This window comes from Raphanus sativus, chromosome 2 (genome assembly GCF_000801105.2).
Source record: "Raphanus sativus cultivar WK10039 chromosome 2, ASM80110v3, whole genome shotgun sequence".
Taxonomy (NCBI): Eukaryota; Viridiplantae; Streptophyta; class Magnoliopsida; order Brassicales; family Brassicaceae; genus Raphanus; species Raphanus sativus.
The window spans coordinates 2,631,447-2,648,800 of NC_079512.1; the positions used below are offsets into that span (position 1 = coordinate 2,631,447).

General features: G+C 29.6%; 2 protein-coding genes and 1 pseudogene across 2 annotated transcripts; 2 read left to right on the top strand and 1 right to left on the bottom strand.

Annotated features, from left to right (window-relative positions):
* Window positions 1-4,677: 4,677 nt before the first annotated feature.
* On the top strand, window positions 4,678-5,935 carry LOC108841172 (HVA22-like protein a). The gene is made up of 5 exons (XM_018613953.2): window positions 4,678-4,914; window positions 5,056-5,082; window positions 5,162-5,284; window positions 5,358-5,601; window positions 5,691-5,935. Exons 1-5 carry the CDS (start codon window positions 4,853-4,855, stop codon window positions 5,772-5,774), a joined length of 540 nt encoding a protein of 179 aa, XP_018469455.2. The 5' UTR covers window positions 4,678-4,852; the 3' UTR covers window positions 5,775-5,935.
* Window positions 5,936-6,263: 328 nt separating this feature from the next.
* LOC130505600 (F-box/kelch-repeat protein At1g74510-like) lies at window positions 6,264-11,704 on the bottom strand (annotated as a pseudogene).
* A 365-nt stretch (window positions 11,705-12,069) lies between these two features.
* LOC130494730 (uncharacterized) lies at window positions 12,070-16,602 on the top strand. The gene is made up of 4 exons (XM_057000248.1): window positions 12,070-12,190; window positions 15,428-15,678; window positions 16,168-16,261; window positions 16,368-16,602. The coding sequence occupies exons 1-4, from the start codon at window positions 12,070-12,072 to the stop codon at window positions 16,466-16,468; spliced, it is 567 nt and encodes a 188-aa protein (XP_056856228.1). The 3' UTR covers window positions 16,469-16,602.
* Window positions 16,603-17,354: the final 752 nt, after the last annotated feature.

Sequence of the window (17,354 nt, forward strand, 5' to 3'; positions counted from 1 at the left end):
AGAAACTTTAAAGCGATTATGTCATAATAATTTTCTTTTTATGAAATCCTAATAAAAGAGATTTGTGAAATAGTTTTTTCTTTTTTAAATCCTAACCTAAAGATAGTTTGTTTCTTTTTTTTTTAAGTTCTGATCAAGGAGAATTGTAAAAGTTTATAAAATTGTATTTTAAAATAATTTTGATGATAAACATGATACCAAAACCTATTTAATTAACAAATACAATTTATAAAATAGTTGTGATATTAAAAACGAATTTTAAAAAGTACTAAATTTTTAAAAAATATTCAATATTATCTAAACAAAATATAACTGTATAATATTATGTAATGGTAATTTTCCTTTTTTTAAATATTATAAAACAGTAGAATAATATTTTTTGTGGTAATAATTTTACTTTTAAAATCTTTTTAAATCTTAATTAAAATAGTATTTTAAAATAATTTGATGATAAACATGATACCAAAACTATTTAATATAACAAATATAATTTATAAAATAGTAGTGATATTAAAACGAATTTTAAAAAGTACTAAATTTTAAAAAGATATATTTAATATCTTCTAAACAAAATATAACTGTATAGTATTATGTCATAATAATTTTCCTTTTTTGTTATAATAATTTTATTTTTTAAATCTTAAACTAAATTTTTTTTACACATGTCGCAAATCTTATTTTTGATTAACACATGTCGCGATCATGTTAATTAGTAACTTTGAAAAACCAAGCTTTATATAATAAGATAAGATCTTCTGTAATGATGCAAACAATGGTTGTGGACAGTTTTTCTTTGAGGAGTATGAACGTTTTACTTAATTTACAAATGAAAGTCTGATGATTTTTCTATTTTTATTATGATCACCCTAGAAAAGGAAAAGTTCATACATTTGTTATATTCGTTCATAAGCAAAACACCATTAAATACATTAGATTGTTTATAGTTTGGCTGATTTGATTGTTGGGCAAAAACCATGGTGTCTTGATGTTATCCTTCTTCACAATACCAGCCTGGTTGGACATTCTTAAGATCACAATAGATGATCTACAGTTACCTGAACAGGGAAGGTTCTTCCGCTCATCACCTTGAATCTGAATAACCTACCATTTATTGAAGATTCTCAAGTCATAAAGCCATGGTCAAGTAGTATATCTAAAAAGGGTTCCGCTTTCAAATCTAAACTTCAACCAATCAAAGTACATGGACTATTCTGGCTCAAAATAAAAGTGTATATCTTAAAAGATTAAGCTTTTAACACGCATTTGTCCTTAGTCTATACTATTATCTAAGAAGTGATTTTGCTGATTTGTTGTATTCTTTATAATTTTAGTTATAATCAATAGATTTCGTTAATATTTTAATAATATTTATATATTTTAATGATAACAGTTTTGGAAACATAACGATTACAATATTCATCTACAGAAATATTTAATATTATCTTATTTACTATTATATAAAAATTTAATACTCAATTTCATAATAAGTAACACTTGAAAGTTTTGCACGCATATTAAGAAAACATCTAAAATTTCTATTTTACCCTTTCTTCACACACTAATTTTTTTTCTTTCTAATTAATGTATTAAAAGAATAAGGATAAAACTGGACTTTTATTTAAAAATTTGCAATGGAAATACAAACGTCGTTCTTTATGAAACAAAAATAAAATTTTAAAAACGACACTCTTTGCAAAACGAAGGGAGTAATATTTATATATTAGATAATAACTAGTTTTAAGAAAAATAGGATAATATTATCTACAAAAATACTGATATTATCTTATTAATATTATATAAAATTCTTCTTTTATATGTCATGAAAGGATTATATATATATTTTTATATAAAAAGATATATTTTGAATTTTGTTAATATAAACTTATCGATAGCATATACATTTTATTAGTTTTAATTTATTAACTTACATTTTACATTTTATTGTAAATATTGCCAATATATGTTACCACAAAGCACATGTTTATATTCTACAGATACCAAACCAGTTCTCGATTATATGTTGTATAAGAAACATATAGAAAAACTTGCAAAGAAAAGAAGATGAATATTTTAAAACATTAGTAAATTGTTTATGTATATGTATTAAATATTCTATACTCCCTTTCATATACAAAAATTGATGCTCTAGATTTTTCTGTATACAAAAGAACTGATTTTTAATTTTGATTAATATTTTAACTTTAAAATTAAAACATAAATTTAAATCTAAATATAGAAGTGGTTGAGTTTTATTGGAAATCAAATAAAACTTTAAATCAACTAAAACAAATCTAGAAAGTAATTGATAAAAGTAAATTTTTTTAATATGTATGAGTAACCTTAAACATCAAATTTTCATTTTACAGAGGAAATATTAATCAACAGAATTAGGATTTTAATTATGATATATCTATATAGATGATTTTATTTATTTATTTCTACAAATTAAGACTTGGTGAAAATAAAAGAAAAATCATGCAAATTGCAACTGAACTAATGCTCATAAAATTCACTGAAAAAGGAAAAATAATAAAAAAAAAAATTAAATTAAGATCATTTTTAATTAAATATTGCATCATGGGTGATGATCAATTTAAAATATTTTTAAGATGGTATTCTTAACTTATAAACTTCAAAAGTTTGGACCATATTGCATTATCTCATATTATATCCACTATGGGGTTTTTACTATTCAAGAAGTAGCGGGAATAAATCCAACCGACATATTTTTTATACTTCTTGTGATTTATTATTATATAACTGAAAATAAAAATTTATTTTGATAAAATTAGATTTATATGTTATATTAGATAATTTAGTATAAATTAATATAATAAACATTTAAAAATTCTTATATATATTGTGTTGTTATCTAGAAATAATATTTTATTATAAAAACTTAAATCCAATATATAAAAATTTTACAATTAAACATTTGTATAAATATATATTTAAAAAATATTTTTAATATGAGTTTTAAAAAAAATCCGAACACAATAATAAGTATATATATATTTTGACGAAACAATCTATTATGCTGATTTTTGAAATTAATAGGACATAACCTAATATATTCGCGAAAAGATTATATCATTATACGCGTATATCCGGATAAACAATCTAATTTTAGAGTAATTAGCAACCTCTAAGATCAAGCCATTAATTAATCAATAGAATATCATATTCATGCCAAACCAAATGTTCTTTGAATTTCTTACATGTATATCAAACAGGAGGAAGTAGCATCTGCATCGTGGTAGGAGGAAATATGAGTTCTCTCAAAAATTTTAAAATTAGAAAAGGAAAGCATGTAAGAAACTGGCCAAAATATCTTAGAGTTGTTAACACTTACAGTTTATCAATATCTTATAGAGAACCTTTCTAAACTCCCATTTTTTTTGTGTTGTTCTTCATTGGTGCTATTTTTCTTTTTATTTAAATTTAAGTTATTTAATAAAATAATAATAATTTAGTGATTAGATCTTCAAGTTAAAAACTCAAAAAATAATATTATTTTAGAAAAAAATTGAGGAAATACTTTAATATAATATTTTATTTTGAAAACTATATCATTATATAATATTTTGGAAAATTACATTTACTCATACGTCAAATTACCAAACAATTCAATTGAAATCTTTATAGTTACATTTGAATCTAAATTATTATTTTTAAATAAAAACACAAATAAATATAAATCATACACGTTTAAAAACATATTTTAAAATTGTTCCTTACCAAATAAAATACCTTTCATTTTTTCAAGCAAATTCCTCGTATTCTTGTTTTTTGAGTTTAAAAAATAAAAAAAAACAATTATTCAATAACATAAATGTGTTTAGCAATACCTACATAATCAATTGTTCTGACTGAAAGATATTTTTGTTCAACTGTACAATTAGACACACTTGAAACAAACCCAAATAAAATATAAGAAATAAATGGTGCATTGATGTATCTTTTCTATTTTTACGACAATTAAATTCTTATGTATTTTTTTTTTGACCAACACAAAATAAATCTAAGGAAGAAGTGATATTTTGTGAACTTTGTGAATCTAGAACAAGGAGTTGTAGATAATGTATAACCTACTTTTTCACTGTTTTTAAAGGTGTGTATGATTCAATCAATTCATCATTTTATTAACAATACTAAGAATCAACAACAAGAACATAGTTTTAACTCAAAACATTTTTTTTTGTCAAACAACTCAAAACATTTATTTACCACAAACATAGATAACAATAATATTTTTAAGTCTAATTTTAGTTATATACTTTCTGAATTAATTGGTATTTAAAAATTAATTATTTTTTTATTAATTACTTAATAAAACCAGAACAAAAAAAATAAACCAGAACAAAAGTGTTTTATTACATGTAATAAAGTGTAATATTCAAAAAAAGAAATGTATTTTCAATTTTCAAATCACAAAATGGGTATTTTCAAAATATCCCTTATTTTTATTCGACGTTTAAAAATATTTTCTTAAGTTTTTTGCCAATTTTCCAAAATATATAAATTTTACCCAAAAAGAAAAAAAGAAAAGATAGCTACTTTCTTTTTTTTTTTTCTTTTTGGCAACAGTTACATAAAAGCTTTTGATAAAATGGTAGTTTTCTATTTATTTATTAATCACTCATCTTGTTTTCACACTTCTTCCCACCATTAAAAGTCAAGAACCTTCTACAGGTCGGCCACACAATTATTCTCTCTCTCTCTCTCTCTCTCTCTCTCTCTCTCTCTCTCTGTCTATCTATCAATCCATCTCCAGTGACTAGTATTGTTTCCAGTGGAGGAAGAATCAGATTCAGAGTCAAAACAGAGCCAAAATAAAACTTTGAGAGAGAGAATGGGATCTGGAGCTGGAAGTTTCATCAAAGTTCTTTTGAGGAACTTCGATGTTCTCGCTGGGTAATCTTCAAATCTCATCAAAGTTCCTTCCTTTCGATACATTCTGCTCCTTAGTTTCTACTTTCAGACAGAACCCATGTTTAAAGTTCCAATCTTTGTATAGTCTTGACAGATTACTAATCCCAAATTCTCTGTTTGCAGGCCTGTTGTTAGTCTCGTTTATCCACTGTAAGTGTCTCCATATCTAATCTCTAGAGGACAAAAATCTTTTACTTGATCTAATTAATGCTTACTTCTTCTTGTTCAGACATGCTTCAGTGAAAGCAATTGAAACTCAGTCTCACGCTGATGACAAACAATGGCTCACTTACTGGGTTCTTTACTCCTTACTCACACTCTTCGAGCTCACTTTCGCCAAACTCATCGAATGGTAACATAATTGAATCACCAATGAATCCAAAGTTTCTGTCTTTTTGTTGCTGACAATCTTGTTTTATGATCAGGGTACCAATATGGTCATACGCCAAGCTGATCTTGACTTGCTGGCTTGTGATTCCTTACTTCAGCGGCGCTGCTTATGTATACGAACACTTTGTGAGACCTCTGTATGTTAACCCTCAGAGCATTAACATTTGGTATGTGCCTAAGAAGATGGATTTCTTCAGAAAGCCAGATGATGTGTTGACAGCTGCTGAGAAGTACATTGCTGAGAATGGTCCTGATGCTTTCGAGAAGATCTTGAGCCGAGTAATGTTCTCTCTCTCTTCTTAACAAGATTTTACTCTCTTGTTTCCTTACTTGTAACCAGTGTTCTAACTCTTGCTTTGTTCTTGCAGGCCGATAAATCAAAAAGATTTAAAGAGCATGAGACTATGTATGGTGAGGAGTATCAGTATGAAGGGAACTTCAAAAGCTATTAACTTTAGAGCGTGTGTGAAGCAAGCAAGTTCATTTCTTTGATGTTTGTTTGTTTTGCTGCTTCTCGTTGTATGTGGGATCTCTGTGGTGTAAAAAAAGAAGTGCTAATAATGGAATCATATCACAATGTTGTGAGATTAGACAACATGTGTTTGTTCTTAAATCTTGTTCAAGTTTTTTGAAACTTGTTCGCCAGATTATGTCTGAACAACAACAATCCCACAAAGGCAATGAACAATATAACATTTAAGTACCCTAATAAATAAGTCAATAACTTGGTTCTCAAGTCTTATTAATAAAGAAACTTCATGCTCTAATTAGAATCAAATTAGTATGTAGGGAGATTAGACAACATGAGGTTTGTTCTTAAACCTTATTGAAACTTGTTCAGTTCCATCAGATCATAACTGAACAACAATAATGCCACAGAGAAAAATAACATTGTAAGAACCCTAATAAAGAAGTCAATAACTTGGCTCTCAAGTCTTTCATCAACATCCTATAACAGCACAATTATACACAAAAGTTTTCTGATGGCTTTGAAGCAAGAACTCCCCAATGCAGCACTTCACCTTCCCTTTGAACACAAGCATTCATCTCTATGAACCCTCCTTCAAGTGCCCTAGGCCCTCCAACCACCACTAACTTATCTCCAAAAGCCCTGAAGCAGAGGAAACCTCCTTTGCCTGAACTCCTCCTCCGTTGCTTCCTTGTTGTAACATGTTAGGTATCAATGTCCATGTCTTCTTCTTAAGATCATACACTTCACCCTCCAGATATAACCTTACCTAGACTCGCTGAACCAAACAAGCACCTAGAAGTATTCATTGGCATACCTGACTCTGAGGTCCAGGCATTGGTCAAGATGTTATACACTTATACTTGTAAATCACATAGACATAACTTCTTTACCAAACACAAGAAGCTCTGTACCAACGGCTAGAGATTCTCTATCCGAACACATGAAACATTGGTTGAATGTTTTCTTCGGTACACGTAAGCCATCGGTCTCCGTTTGGATCATAAGCTTCCCATTCCAAGAGCTTGCAGGAGAAGTATAGCCAATGCTCCACAATACCCTTTGATCGTCTCAGCTATACAGCTCTTTGTCCTTAGTGACAGAGCGGAAGGTTCTATTCGTTGAGGCGATGGAGTTGAAGTCAGATATGGAACAGTGAGCTAAGCAGTTAAGAAGTGCGTTTTGGTCAAGTGTAATTCCAAGTATCCACTTTCGACAAACTCAACCAAACTCAACTGACTATTGTTTTTCTTCTTCTTTTTTTCCGTGGGTTCAACCTGTGAGCTATGGATGATGTTTCAGCTTCACATTCCAGACAGCATCTCCAATGTATTATTTTATTTTCTATTCTAAAACAATGTTTTATTTTAATGTATTATTTTATTTTATTTTTAAAATATTCCTAAATAGTTTATTTTTATTTAGTTAATTTTAACTTATAAAAATTTAACAATTAACCTCGACTATTTTATGTTTACAAAAAAATTATGTTTATAAAATTTTCATAAAAATATAAATTTTTAAAATTAAAAATTTATTATTAAAAAGACAGTAAATTATAAAAAAAATAAGAAACTATACTTTAGTTTAGTAATGAGCATTACAATATTTTCCTACAAATGATAATCTAATATATTTCATAATAAAAATGAGATTATTTATCTTTGATTTTCTTAAATTGAACAAGAAAATTCTGAAATCATATATTTTCATCTTCTACAATTTTAATATTTATGGATAGAGCTTATTTTCCAATTTGGTGCAATTTTCCTAATTCAAAAACAAAATTATGGATTAAAAGAACATAAAAAGAGAAAACAAAGTTTTTTTTTAATTTGAATTTCATACATGATCCAAAGCTTTGTGCATATATCAAACTTAACAAGTACAAATGTTATCAAATTTAAATGTTGACCGCCAAAAAAAACATCTATTTCGTTTGAAAAAAAGTTTACCAAATTATTAAATCACTTATTTTATATTATTTATGTTTTGATTTTTATTATTGTATGCATGTAATGTTATTAAATAATATTTTGTGGAATATCTTTTCATGTTTTTAACATTTAAATATTATTTAAATATAAAATAAATAAAATTCAGGTTAAAAAATTATTTCATATATAAATAAAGTTAAACTCTCAAATTAAGTAATGGTTAGGGTTTAGAAAAGATTTTGTTTCAAAATAAAATTTGAAGTAAAAAATAGAGTACGATTGGAGATGCCATTAGTTGAATTAGAAGCTTATTTAAGCTATGATTTGCATTTTTTTCTCGGATCCGACGAATGAACTAGTGGGTGATTTATACAAAATCAAGAATAAAGCTGATGATAAGTTACTAAAAAAAACAGAATAAAGCTGAGGATGAATTTGTATATTGTTCAGTCATATTAAGTTCAAAATCAGTCTTTGGGCTTGGATTGAACCAACCCAGACTGTTAACCCCATCTACGACCATAACATGCAAGCTTCTATTAATAGGCGGTTAGGCTTTTTAGCCCGTTTATTACTACATGATCCATTTTGCTGTGAATTGACTCTTTTTGGTTGCAAGTTTGGCCTCGATTTACTATGTTGCTAGCTGAGAATAATCTATCATATTATCTTATTCTATTTCATATTTGCCATAATTTCTAGAATTGTTCATTTTTCTTTGTTCTCAGTTCTCACTGAAATTTAAAGTCTGTAGATGCAGGTAGCAATAGCCTCGATTTAATATGTGGTTAACTGAAAATATCCTATAAGGTATAGTATCTTGTATTCTTGTTATGTATCAACGAAAGATTAGTAACCTATATTATTCGACCTACGAGTTAATTTTACTTATGATGACAATGACATAAGGCAGGACTCGGACCACACTACCAACTTTCAAAATATGCATGCAATAGTTTTGTAATAAATATAACCAGTGCACGACATAATCTCGTTCTTTTTACTAGAACGAGACTATGGATTAGTGACAATAAATATTATCCCACGAATTATATAGTACATGGAACCTCATGCATCATGCATCACGCATGCATGCAACTACTTTGCTCTGAAACTACTTCTCTCACTGAAATTTAAAGACTATAGGCAGCTCGCAATAGCCTCGAGAGAAAAAAAAAATTTAACAGAGAATATCCCAAAGGTATAGTACCTTTTGTGTTACAAAAAATAGTATCTTTTGTTATATATGTGTCGATGAAAGTTAATTATTATCCCCTATTATTCAACCTACGACTTAATTTTACTTCGGATGACTTAAGGTAGGATTAGGACCACACCGCCAACTTGTGAAATATGCATTAGTTTTGTAGTAAGCAAACCAGTGCGCGACAAAATCTCGTTCTTTTTACTAGAACTAGACTATGGATAGTGACAGTCCATAAATATTACCCCCACGAATTATATACAATCCGATGCATGCAATTACTTTGCTTTGAAACTCTTTTATTTTGTCTCCTAGCCCGGACCACATAATAAACAAGTTCTGACCCTAATTGCAATCATTAAACATAAGCAAGGAGATTAATTATTAATTATTGAGTAAGGTAATTTGCAAATTCTGAAAGGAAAGAACCTTTGGCGATGCTGGGCGTTGTCAATCATATTAATATAAACATGTTGACAACTTAGGTTTAATTACCAAGTTGTAACATAGAAAACGAATCTGCGGTGACGTAGAGCGACCAAGTAGTAATTTGTTTTGTTTAGATCAGACATGTTAAGGCCAGCAACCTACTGTCTTAGTTTTAATTGTTTATTAAGAATGGTGACCAACTAGAATGTGCAAGAGGTATAGCCTTTTAGGGTAAGTAATTTCGAATCACAACGCATGATGCCAAAGTTCCTGAACATATAGAATATTTTGCGACACTCTTTTACAAAATGTGTGCATAATATTTTACACTTAAAATCCGAATTAAACAAAGAAAATTATGTTTCTATTTGGGATTTGTTTTTAAATATTTCTAATGTCTATATATTTGATGAGAATCTTTAACAAAACAAATATTTCAATTCCTTTTTAAAAGTTCATATAAACACAACCTGAAGCAACTGGCATTATTTTTTTCCCAAAATATTTTCTGATAATTCTATTTCCAATGACACACACACACACAAACAATAATACAGGCTTTTATACCGATCTTTTTACTCTATATAAGATTAACTGGAATTTACCGTGTTTCATTTTTCTGTGATGTAAAACGCATTGGATTTAGAAAGGATGCTTTTGTGGGTTTAATTAAACTCACGTTTCAGAATTTATAGGTTCTTGACTAATTTTAAGAGTCTCAAATGTAAAATTTAACTTTTATTATAAAATGGAGTAATTCTGTAATGGAGTTGATTGGAATCTAATTTTATTATAAAAATGAAGTGAAAAATAAAATAATGAATAAAAAGTAAAACGATTATTTTGTGTGTGGAGTAAATCTATGTTTATTCCACTATGTAGTAGAAAATAGAGTCAGATTGAAGTATTTGTTATTCTAAACTTTTTTTTTTAATTCTGGATAATTATGCTATTACAAACTAAGAGAATGTTATAGACGATTTTACAGTCGATAATTCTACTCGTCACTAACTGTATCACCTCACTTGAACTATTCTATCGAATCCATGCTTGACGGTACTCTTCGCACCATACTGCAGAATCTCTTGTAAACATTTTTTTCCTTAATTCGCATAATTCTGTTTTTACTGGGACTTGAAACCTAGATCTCCTGGTGTAAAAGCATTAATGAATCTTTAGCAAACCATTGGACCAAGGAGCTTCCACATTCTAAATTCTATTTTAAAGTAAATAATAGAATACCGTTGGAGATGAACTAAGTCACTCTTATAATTAACCGCATCATATAAATGGAGTGTGTCCTTTATTTTTCTTTTGTATTTTCTTAACAAGGAGTGTGCCCTTTCAACCTTCAAACTATTCGCCACATTACAGATACTGATCGATAACTAGTATTAAGCTAAAGAAAATAGTACAAAGTATAAAAATTTGTACTACTGGATAATTGTTACTATGTTTTGAAATAATTTTCTTTTGATAATATGGTACAATTAAACGAGCAATGTGTAGTTGGATCACGTATTTTAGCAATATTATACGACTAATCTTGTTTTGTCGGTGTCAAAGAGCAGCGAGAGAACACCTGACCCGAATCAAGGTTAGATATATCATATCTTTTTTTTTGTAAACTAGATATATCATATCTTATTATTATTTAATCATTTTATATACAAATCTGTGAATCTATCACCCAATTTGTTGACAAAAAAAAACTGTTACCAAATTTATATATGCAGTTAGTTATAGATATAAATATATTTTGTAAACTATAGTAGCAAAAGAAGAAGAAATTTAAATTTGTTATTTAAAAATACATATGTAGAAAATTTTAGAGAGACTTACGGAAACAGGTACATTGTGTTTTTTTTTCTTATTGACAGACACATTATGAGTTTGAAACACTTTCTTGGCAACATCTGACTTTTTCTTGACCATAATTGCCCCTGAGCTGTTTAAGTATATTGGTTCTCCCTCTTGTTGCCTTTGTAAATGGTGGTTACTTCTTTTGTAACTAGATGACGTTTCAGTTATAATTAATGGTCAAATACATTGAAGTTCTTTTTTAATTGTACACACAGATTCAGTTATTTTTAACTTTGTTTTTTCTGTGTTTCCACATCCACCACCACAGCATACACTAACACGACATCCTCCACCATTTTCTTTTTTTCATGTCTTTAACTTCCATATTCACATCCACCACCATCTCTTCCTTCTCATGTTTTTCACTTTCGTATCCACATCCACCACCACAACATCCACAATTACGGCATGCATCTACCACCTCTTTCTTCTCATGTCTTTCACCTCCGTATCCACATCTACCACCATAGCATCCACCATCATGGCATCCAGCACCACTTTCTCCTCTTCACGTCTTCCATTTTCGTATCCACATCCACCACCATAACATCCACCATTATGGCATCCACTACCACCTTCTTCTCTTCGCGTTTTTCATCTCCGTATCCACATCTACCACCATGCATGACATCCACCACCACCTTCTTCTCCTCACGTTTTTCACTTATGTATTCACATTCACCACCATGAGATCCACTACCATGGCATCCATCAAAAATGCCACCGGAGATCGTGTTACAGAGGAGAAAATCAGGGAAAAGAGATTTGTGTAGTAATTGTGTTTCTACCTTTTGATCGAGGAAAAGAAAGAAGCGAAAGATTAGATTAATGATTATGGACATGAAATGGAAAACAACGGCGGCGAGAAGATACGGTGGCTGAGGAGAACAGTAAACGAAACGGAACAAACGATGTTTATCTGTCAGCGGCAGAGCGAAAAACAGAGCAGAGCAGAGAGCGGTGTCGGTAATCGGAAGGCGAGACCAAATATATGTCGGAGAAAATGACGATTTTAAGAGAGTGGATTTGATTTTTTTGGTGGATTCAGTTTCTGGATCTCAAAAATATCAGGGGAGGGGATATTAGGGTTTGTCACTTTGAAATTAAAAAAAAGTAAAGAAAAAGATCAATTGTCGATTAAGTATGAGATCTCTTCGACATAACTAAAAAATATTAATTGTTTTATTGATAGTGCATTTAATCTGGACTGGTTACTAGTTAGAGAAGTTGTCTATAAGTTATCTAGTTAGGAAACGTGAGAGTTTGGTTGAGAAATTTAACAAACACACTTATGACAAGAGTGAGGGTTATACTGGACATTTCACTAAGAAAAAGTGTGTGAAAAGACCAAAATGTCTATAGGTGTAATTGACAACTTGTATTGTGTCGGCGAGAGTAATATTCTCAAAATTTCAAGTGATTATTATTTTCAACCATAATATATCTTTATACATCATTTAGAACATTAATTCTAATTATTAATTACAAATAGTGATTTTAATCGAAGCAAATAAACACGTTAAAGCATGGTGAATAGCTACTGTATATACGATTTTTTTTGATAAAATGCTAAATACTGTATATACGATTTACAATGTTGAATTTTGTACGTATCGCAAAGTTAATGGTTCTACAAGCAATATGTACATTCACTAGAACTATGTTCTTTAACATATACAGCCACCATCCTTTTTCTACATGCATTAAGTTAGAATATGGAATAGTACTTTACATAGATTTGTATTTTCTGAAAAGTGAACCTCAATATAATATAAACTTAACCTCAGGATATAAAACTATTAATATGTCTTTAGCCACACTAGTTAATGGCGTTCACACAATTATATATTTTTGACATATACTATTTCCAGGATATAGATGAGCATATATATACACACATTAGAAACAAATTAAAATGCGAATTATATAATTAGTCAGTAGAACTCTATAGCTTCATCAAATTTGATGGTTTATATTGTAAGAAAGCCATATATATTGTACTTAATTTATTATGGATGCTTTAGTTTACTTTGTAAATTAAGTAGAACAAAAACTAAAACCCAGGGGATCCAGACAAACCGAAACAAGCAACAAACGAATATACCAAACCGATTGGAAGTTTTTTAATCGAATGGAATGCTCGTGAAATAAAGCTTTTTCTTCGCTGTCGAGTTAAAGATCATGTGCCGCGAGAGACACGCTGACCTCCATTTAACACTTCTGAGCTCTCGCTATATATAAACTAATTTAGAAAATCTTTTTTACATGAAATAAAAATGTAGAATTAGATCTTACCTCTCTAATGTATAGTCCTTTCTAAATATATTTAAGTTGTTTTCTATAGTGAAGAAAGTTGCGATTGATTGCTTTGGTTGACCTTATATATTTATTTATGCTCGCCCGACATTTTTATTCAGTCTCCTTCAAAAAAAATTGTTCCCTAAATACTCATGGTTCTTTCATTATGTTCAATGTTATCCACGATATATATGTCATACTTGTTGGATGGTTTAATATGGAATTATCGAGAAGATGTCTCTAATTCCTATCGTTATATTTTTCAATTTCGGTGGGTAATTTATTGTATCTTGGAAAAAGTTTTTAAATAAAGGTGAATTTGTTACATAGTACTTTCTCTGTTTTTATCTGTATGTAGTTTGAGTGATTTAGCAAGATAAATTTGTTTCATAATATAAGGTTTTACATATTCCAAAGCAATGAAATAATATAATTAAAAAACATTTAACTAAAGAGTGTTACTTTCGAATTAAATGTTCTTCTTAAAAATAGCAATAACCTCATTCTCTGATTAAATGTTCCAGAAAAAAATGAATGTGTTTTAACTCCATTTTATACTCTAAAATAGAGTAAAAATATGGAGTAACAAATGTTTCAATCCAACTTTATATCTCACTCAATTTTAAAATTTACTCCATAAATGGAGTCATCTATTTTTTTGTTCATGATTCTATTATAAAATAAAGAATAGAGTAAGGTTCGATTACTTTTACTTCATATTCATTTTTATTCTATTTTGAAAAAAAAAATAAAGTTTTATAGAGATACTCTTACAGATAAATCAAAATTGTTTTGCTTGCTGATTTTTAAGAAGTTAAAAAGTCTTAATATACGTGTTTTATGTTAAACTATCTATAAATAAAAACAGAGGAAATATAGTTTCTAATGATAGAAAGATAGTTTGGCGACAAGCACTAGAAAACAAATGTTATTTGTGGTTCATAAGCACACACAATTACCAGTGTGATTTGCACAGTTTTCCTAGAATCTGTTTTAGTCTGATGTCATAGAAAAAAATAAAAGAACAGAATCATAAACAATTGCCTGTTTTTATGTGATTTACATAAATACTGATATCTAATGTAAAAAGTTGATTAGGTTCATATACGTACATACGATTTATATTTGATACTTTATAACATACTGTATATAGTTTAATTCTAGTCACATAACTTTTTGTAAAAAACGGTAAATGTTTACCTCTTTTCATATTTTCTTATCGCCAGCTTTCTAAAACCATTTTAATGAATGATGACGGAGTTCACTGTGTACTAGTGTATTACAATTAAGTTGTTCTTTGAAAAAGTTCACGGTTAAATTATTCTAAAAACATCGTAGCCTAATGGTTAAGGTATAAAAGGTTTTACACCCATATTTAGTGTTCGATTCCCAAACTATACAATTTATTGCAGATTATCTTAAATCTAAGTTTTAAGTTCCCGAGAGAACCCGATTTATTAGGCAACAGTGTAAATTATGAAAAGAAGGTTTACAGACAACTATACAGATTATGGAAAGAACGATTACAAAGAATCTTCAACATGGTACAAGTAAATCTGGTCAGACGTGGATTTTCATAGGACGGCTCAAATAATGCAGTTAGGCATAGATCTTCATAAGACAGATAGTATTGTCGATTATCGAATCGTTTATGTAATCTTCCTAATAATCGTAATATCATAATAAATCAGCGTTAAAAAATTATGAGAAATTACCTAGACTAATTCTAATCATTCTACTAATTACTAGGATAAGGCACATTAGTCTCTAATTACTAGATTAAAATTTAAAACAACTAAATTTACCAAAAACCCAACCTTCTAAACATTAACCACAAGTTTGTCATTCTAATTTAATAAAAAATAATATAGTAATACAAAATAAAAAAACTAATAAAATAAAAAGAACAAAGCATTCGTCGTCTCCAACCTTTTGTGGTCTTCTTCTCCTTATGCAGACGAAGCCTTCGTCGTCTCCATCTCTGTCTCCGCCGTTCGTCGACTTCATCTCTGTTTCGTCGTCGAGACCTGAACTCCGCCGTTCGCCTGGGTTACAGCCTCAACTACGCCGTTCGTCATCTCCATCTCTGTGTCGACCTGAACTCCACCGTTAGCTTGGGTGACATCTCTGCCATCAATTCTAAGTTAATTGAATCTGTAAGTCCTCATTTGTGCGGATCTAGGTTGTTGTTATTAAAGATTGTTTGATTAATCTTATGATGAAATTTGAGAACCCTAATTCCCAATTTGAGAAATCGGCTTTATTTTTCTCTGTGTTTGCTTGATTTTGGAAACCTTTAATCTGTAATTCTCTTAATGCGAGGACAGTAAATTTATGTTAATGTCAAATGGAAGAACTCTCATACTGTGTTATTTCTACCATTACCGAACAAGAGCACACTTTATCAAGTTAAGATAGATATGCATCCCCATTGAAGTTGGCATTGACCTTATATTCTCGCCCTTAACAAGTTAATATTGGCTCATTGCACTAATTTGGTTGTTCGACCACCACATTAAGGATAAGTTTAGTATCACTCACTCCTAAATATTTCCCTACAGTTTCGACAACTTTATTCTTGGTTTCTGATTATTTTGCTGCTAAGCCTACTTCTTGATACCTGACACTAATGATCTTTTCTGTAGGAGGCGCAAACATATGCTCAGAAGAACAGTCTTTTCTTCATGGAAACTTCAGCAAAAACCGCAGCTAATGTCAAGGAGATATTCTCTGAAATAGGTGAGCTATATCGCTACACTCTGAGATTCAAATTCAAACAGTGTTTTTATTTTTGCTTCTAGTAGTACTAAATACTGTTATGCCTTTTCTCTTTTGACTGGGACAGCAAGAAGGTTACCGAGAGTGCAACCAACAGAAAACCCAACAAGAATGGTTCTACCAGATAGGGCCATGGATAGGACAGTGAGTTCATCTTGTTGTGCTTAGTTATATGTAATGGAATACACTTCCCTTAAAGGGGACCTTCTGGTCAGTCAATATTGAGTTATGGACTTCTCTGTTTTGCATATCTTTGCTTTGTTTTACTTCTGTGAATACAATGAAGATATTTCATATTGAGATATGATGTCTACCTCATATTGGAACTATGTATCCAATAGTCAAATCACCAAGTATTTTCAAGTTGTATGAACTCCCATAGTTAAGATAGATATGCATCACACATAGCCAAACGTTCTCGAGTTTGCAAAGATCCAAGAATGCATGAAACTGTCTATCATTTCCTATTTTCACAGGTGGTGTGTTGATGCTTTGATTGTGTAGATTCTGCTTTGGAATAAGGTACCTCACTTCCAAGTCGTTTTCTGCAAAATCATCTCCATAATCCTCAAATATGATCTTCACAAAATCCTCAAATCGAGTGTCTTCATCTGCAGCAACTATTATGCTATCTCTATCATTATCTACTTCAAATAACCACTTAGTTTTCTCAACTTTCCACTTCTCCGACTTCGAGACGAGAATCATGTGCTCCATTATTCTCCAATCAACGTGAATTAAAAGATGTTGTAGATTTCCATGAAAGTAGACCCAAAATTTATGAATGAGAGGTAAGAGGAAGAAGAAGAAGACGACAAAGAACGTAAACCTAATTGGAAAGGTGGTCTAATATGATTTTTAACCAGAAGTTTAAATTAATTTAAACAAAGAACAACTTGTTTTAAACCAAAATTTAAAATTAATTAAAACTGATTTTAATTAAAACTAAACCGAAATATTTGTCCACTTAACCAGTAAATTCGGGTGGATAAGTCTGCCAAAATAAGTTTGTGTTAATCTGGTAATTAGAATTTATTTTAAAAATCTGCCGCCA

What these genes read in the sequence shown, in the direction of transcription:
- LOC108841172 (XM_018613953.2), top strand. Translation starts at nt 4,853, where the DNA reads ATGGGATCTGGAGCTGGAAGTTTCATCAAAGTTCTTTTGAGGAACTTC. An exon ending in AACTTCGATGTTCTCGCTGG is followed by an intron (nt 4,915 to 5,055) that starts GTAATCTTCAAA and finishes CTCTGTTTGCAG; the next exon opens with GCCTGTTGTTAGTCTCGTTT. An exon ending in TTCGCCAAACTCATCGAATG is followed by an intron (nt 5,285 to 5,357) that starts GTAACATAATTG and finishes TTTTATGATCAG; the next exon opens with GGTACCAATATGGTCATACG.
- LOC130494730 (XM_057000248.1), top strand. Translation starts at nt 12,070, where the DNA reads ATGGAAAACAACGGCGGCGAGAAGATACGGTGGCTGAGGAGAACAGTA. An exon ending in CAGAGCAGAGAGCGGTGTCG is followed by an intron (nt 12,191 to 15,427) that starts GTAATCGGAAGG and finishes TAAAATAAAAAG; the next exon opens with AACAAAGCATTCGTCGTCTC. An exon ending in GGAGATATTCTCTGAAATAG is followed by an intron (nt 16,262 to 16,367) that starts GTGAGCTATATC and finishes TGACTGGGACAG; the next exon opens with CAAGAAGGTTACCGAGAGTG.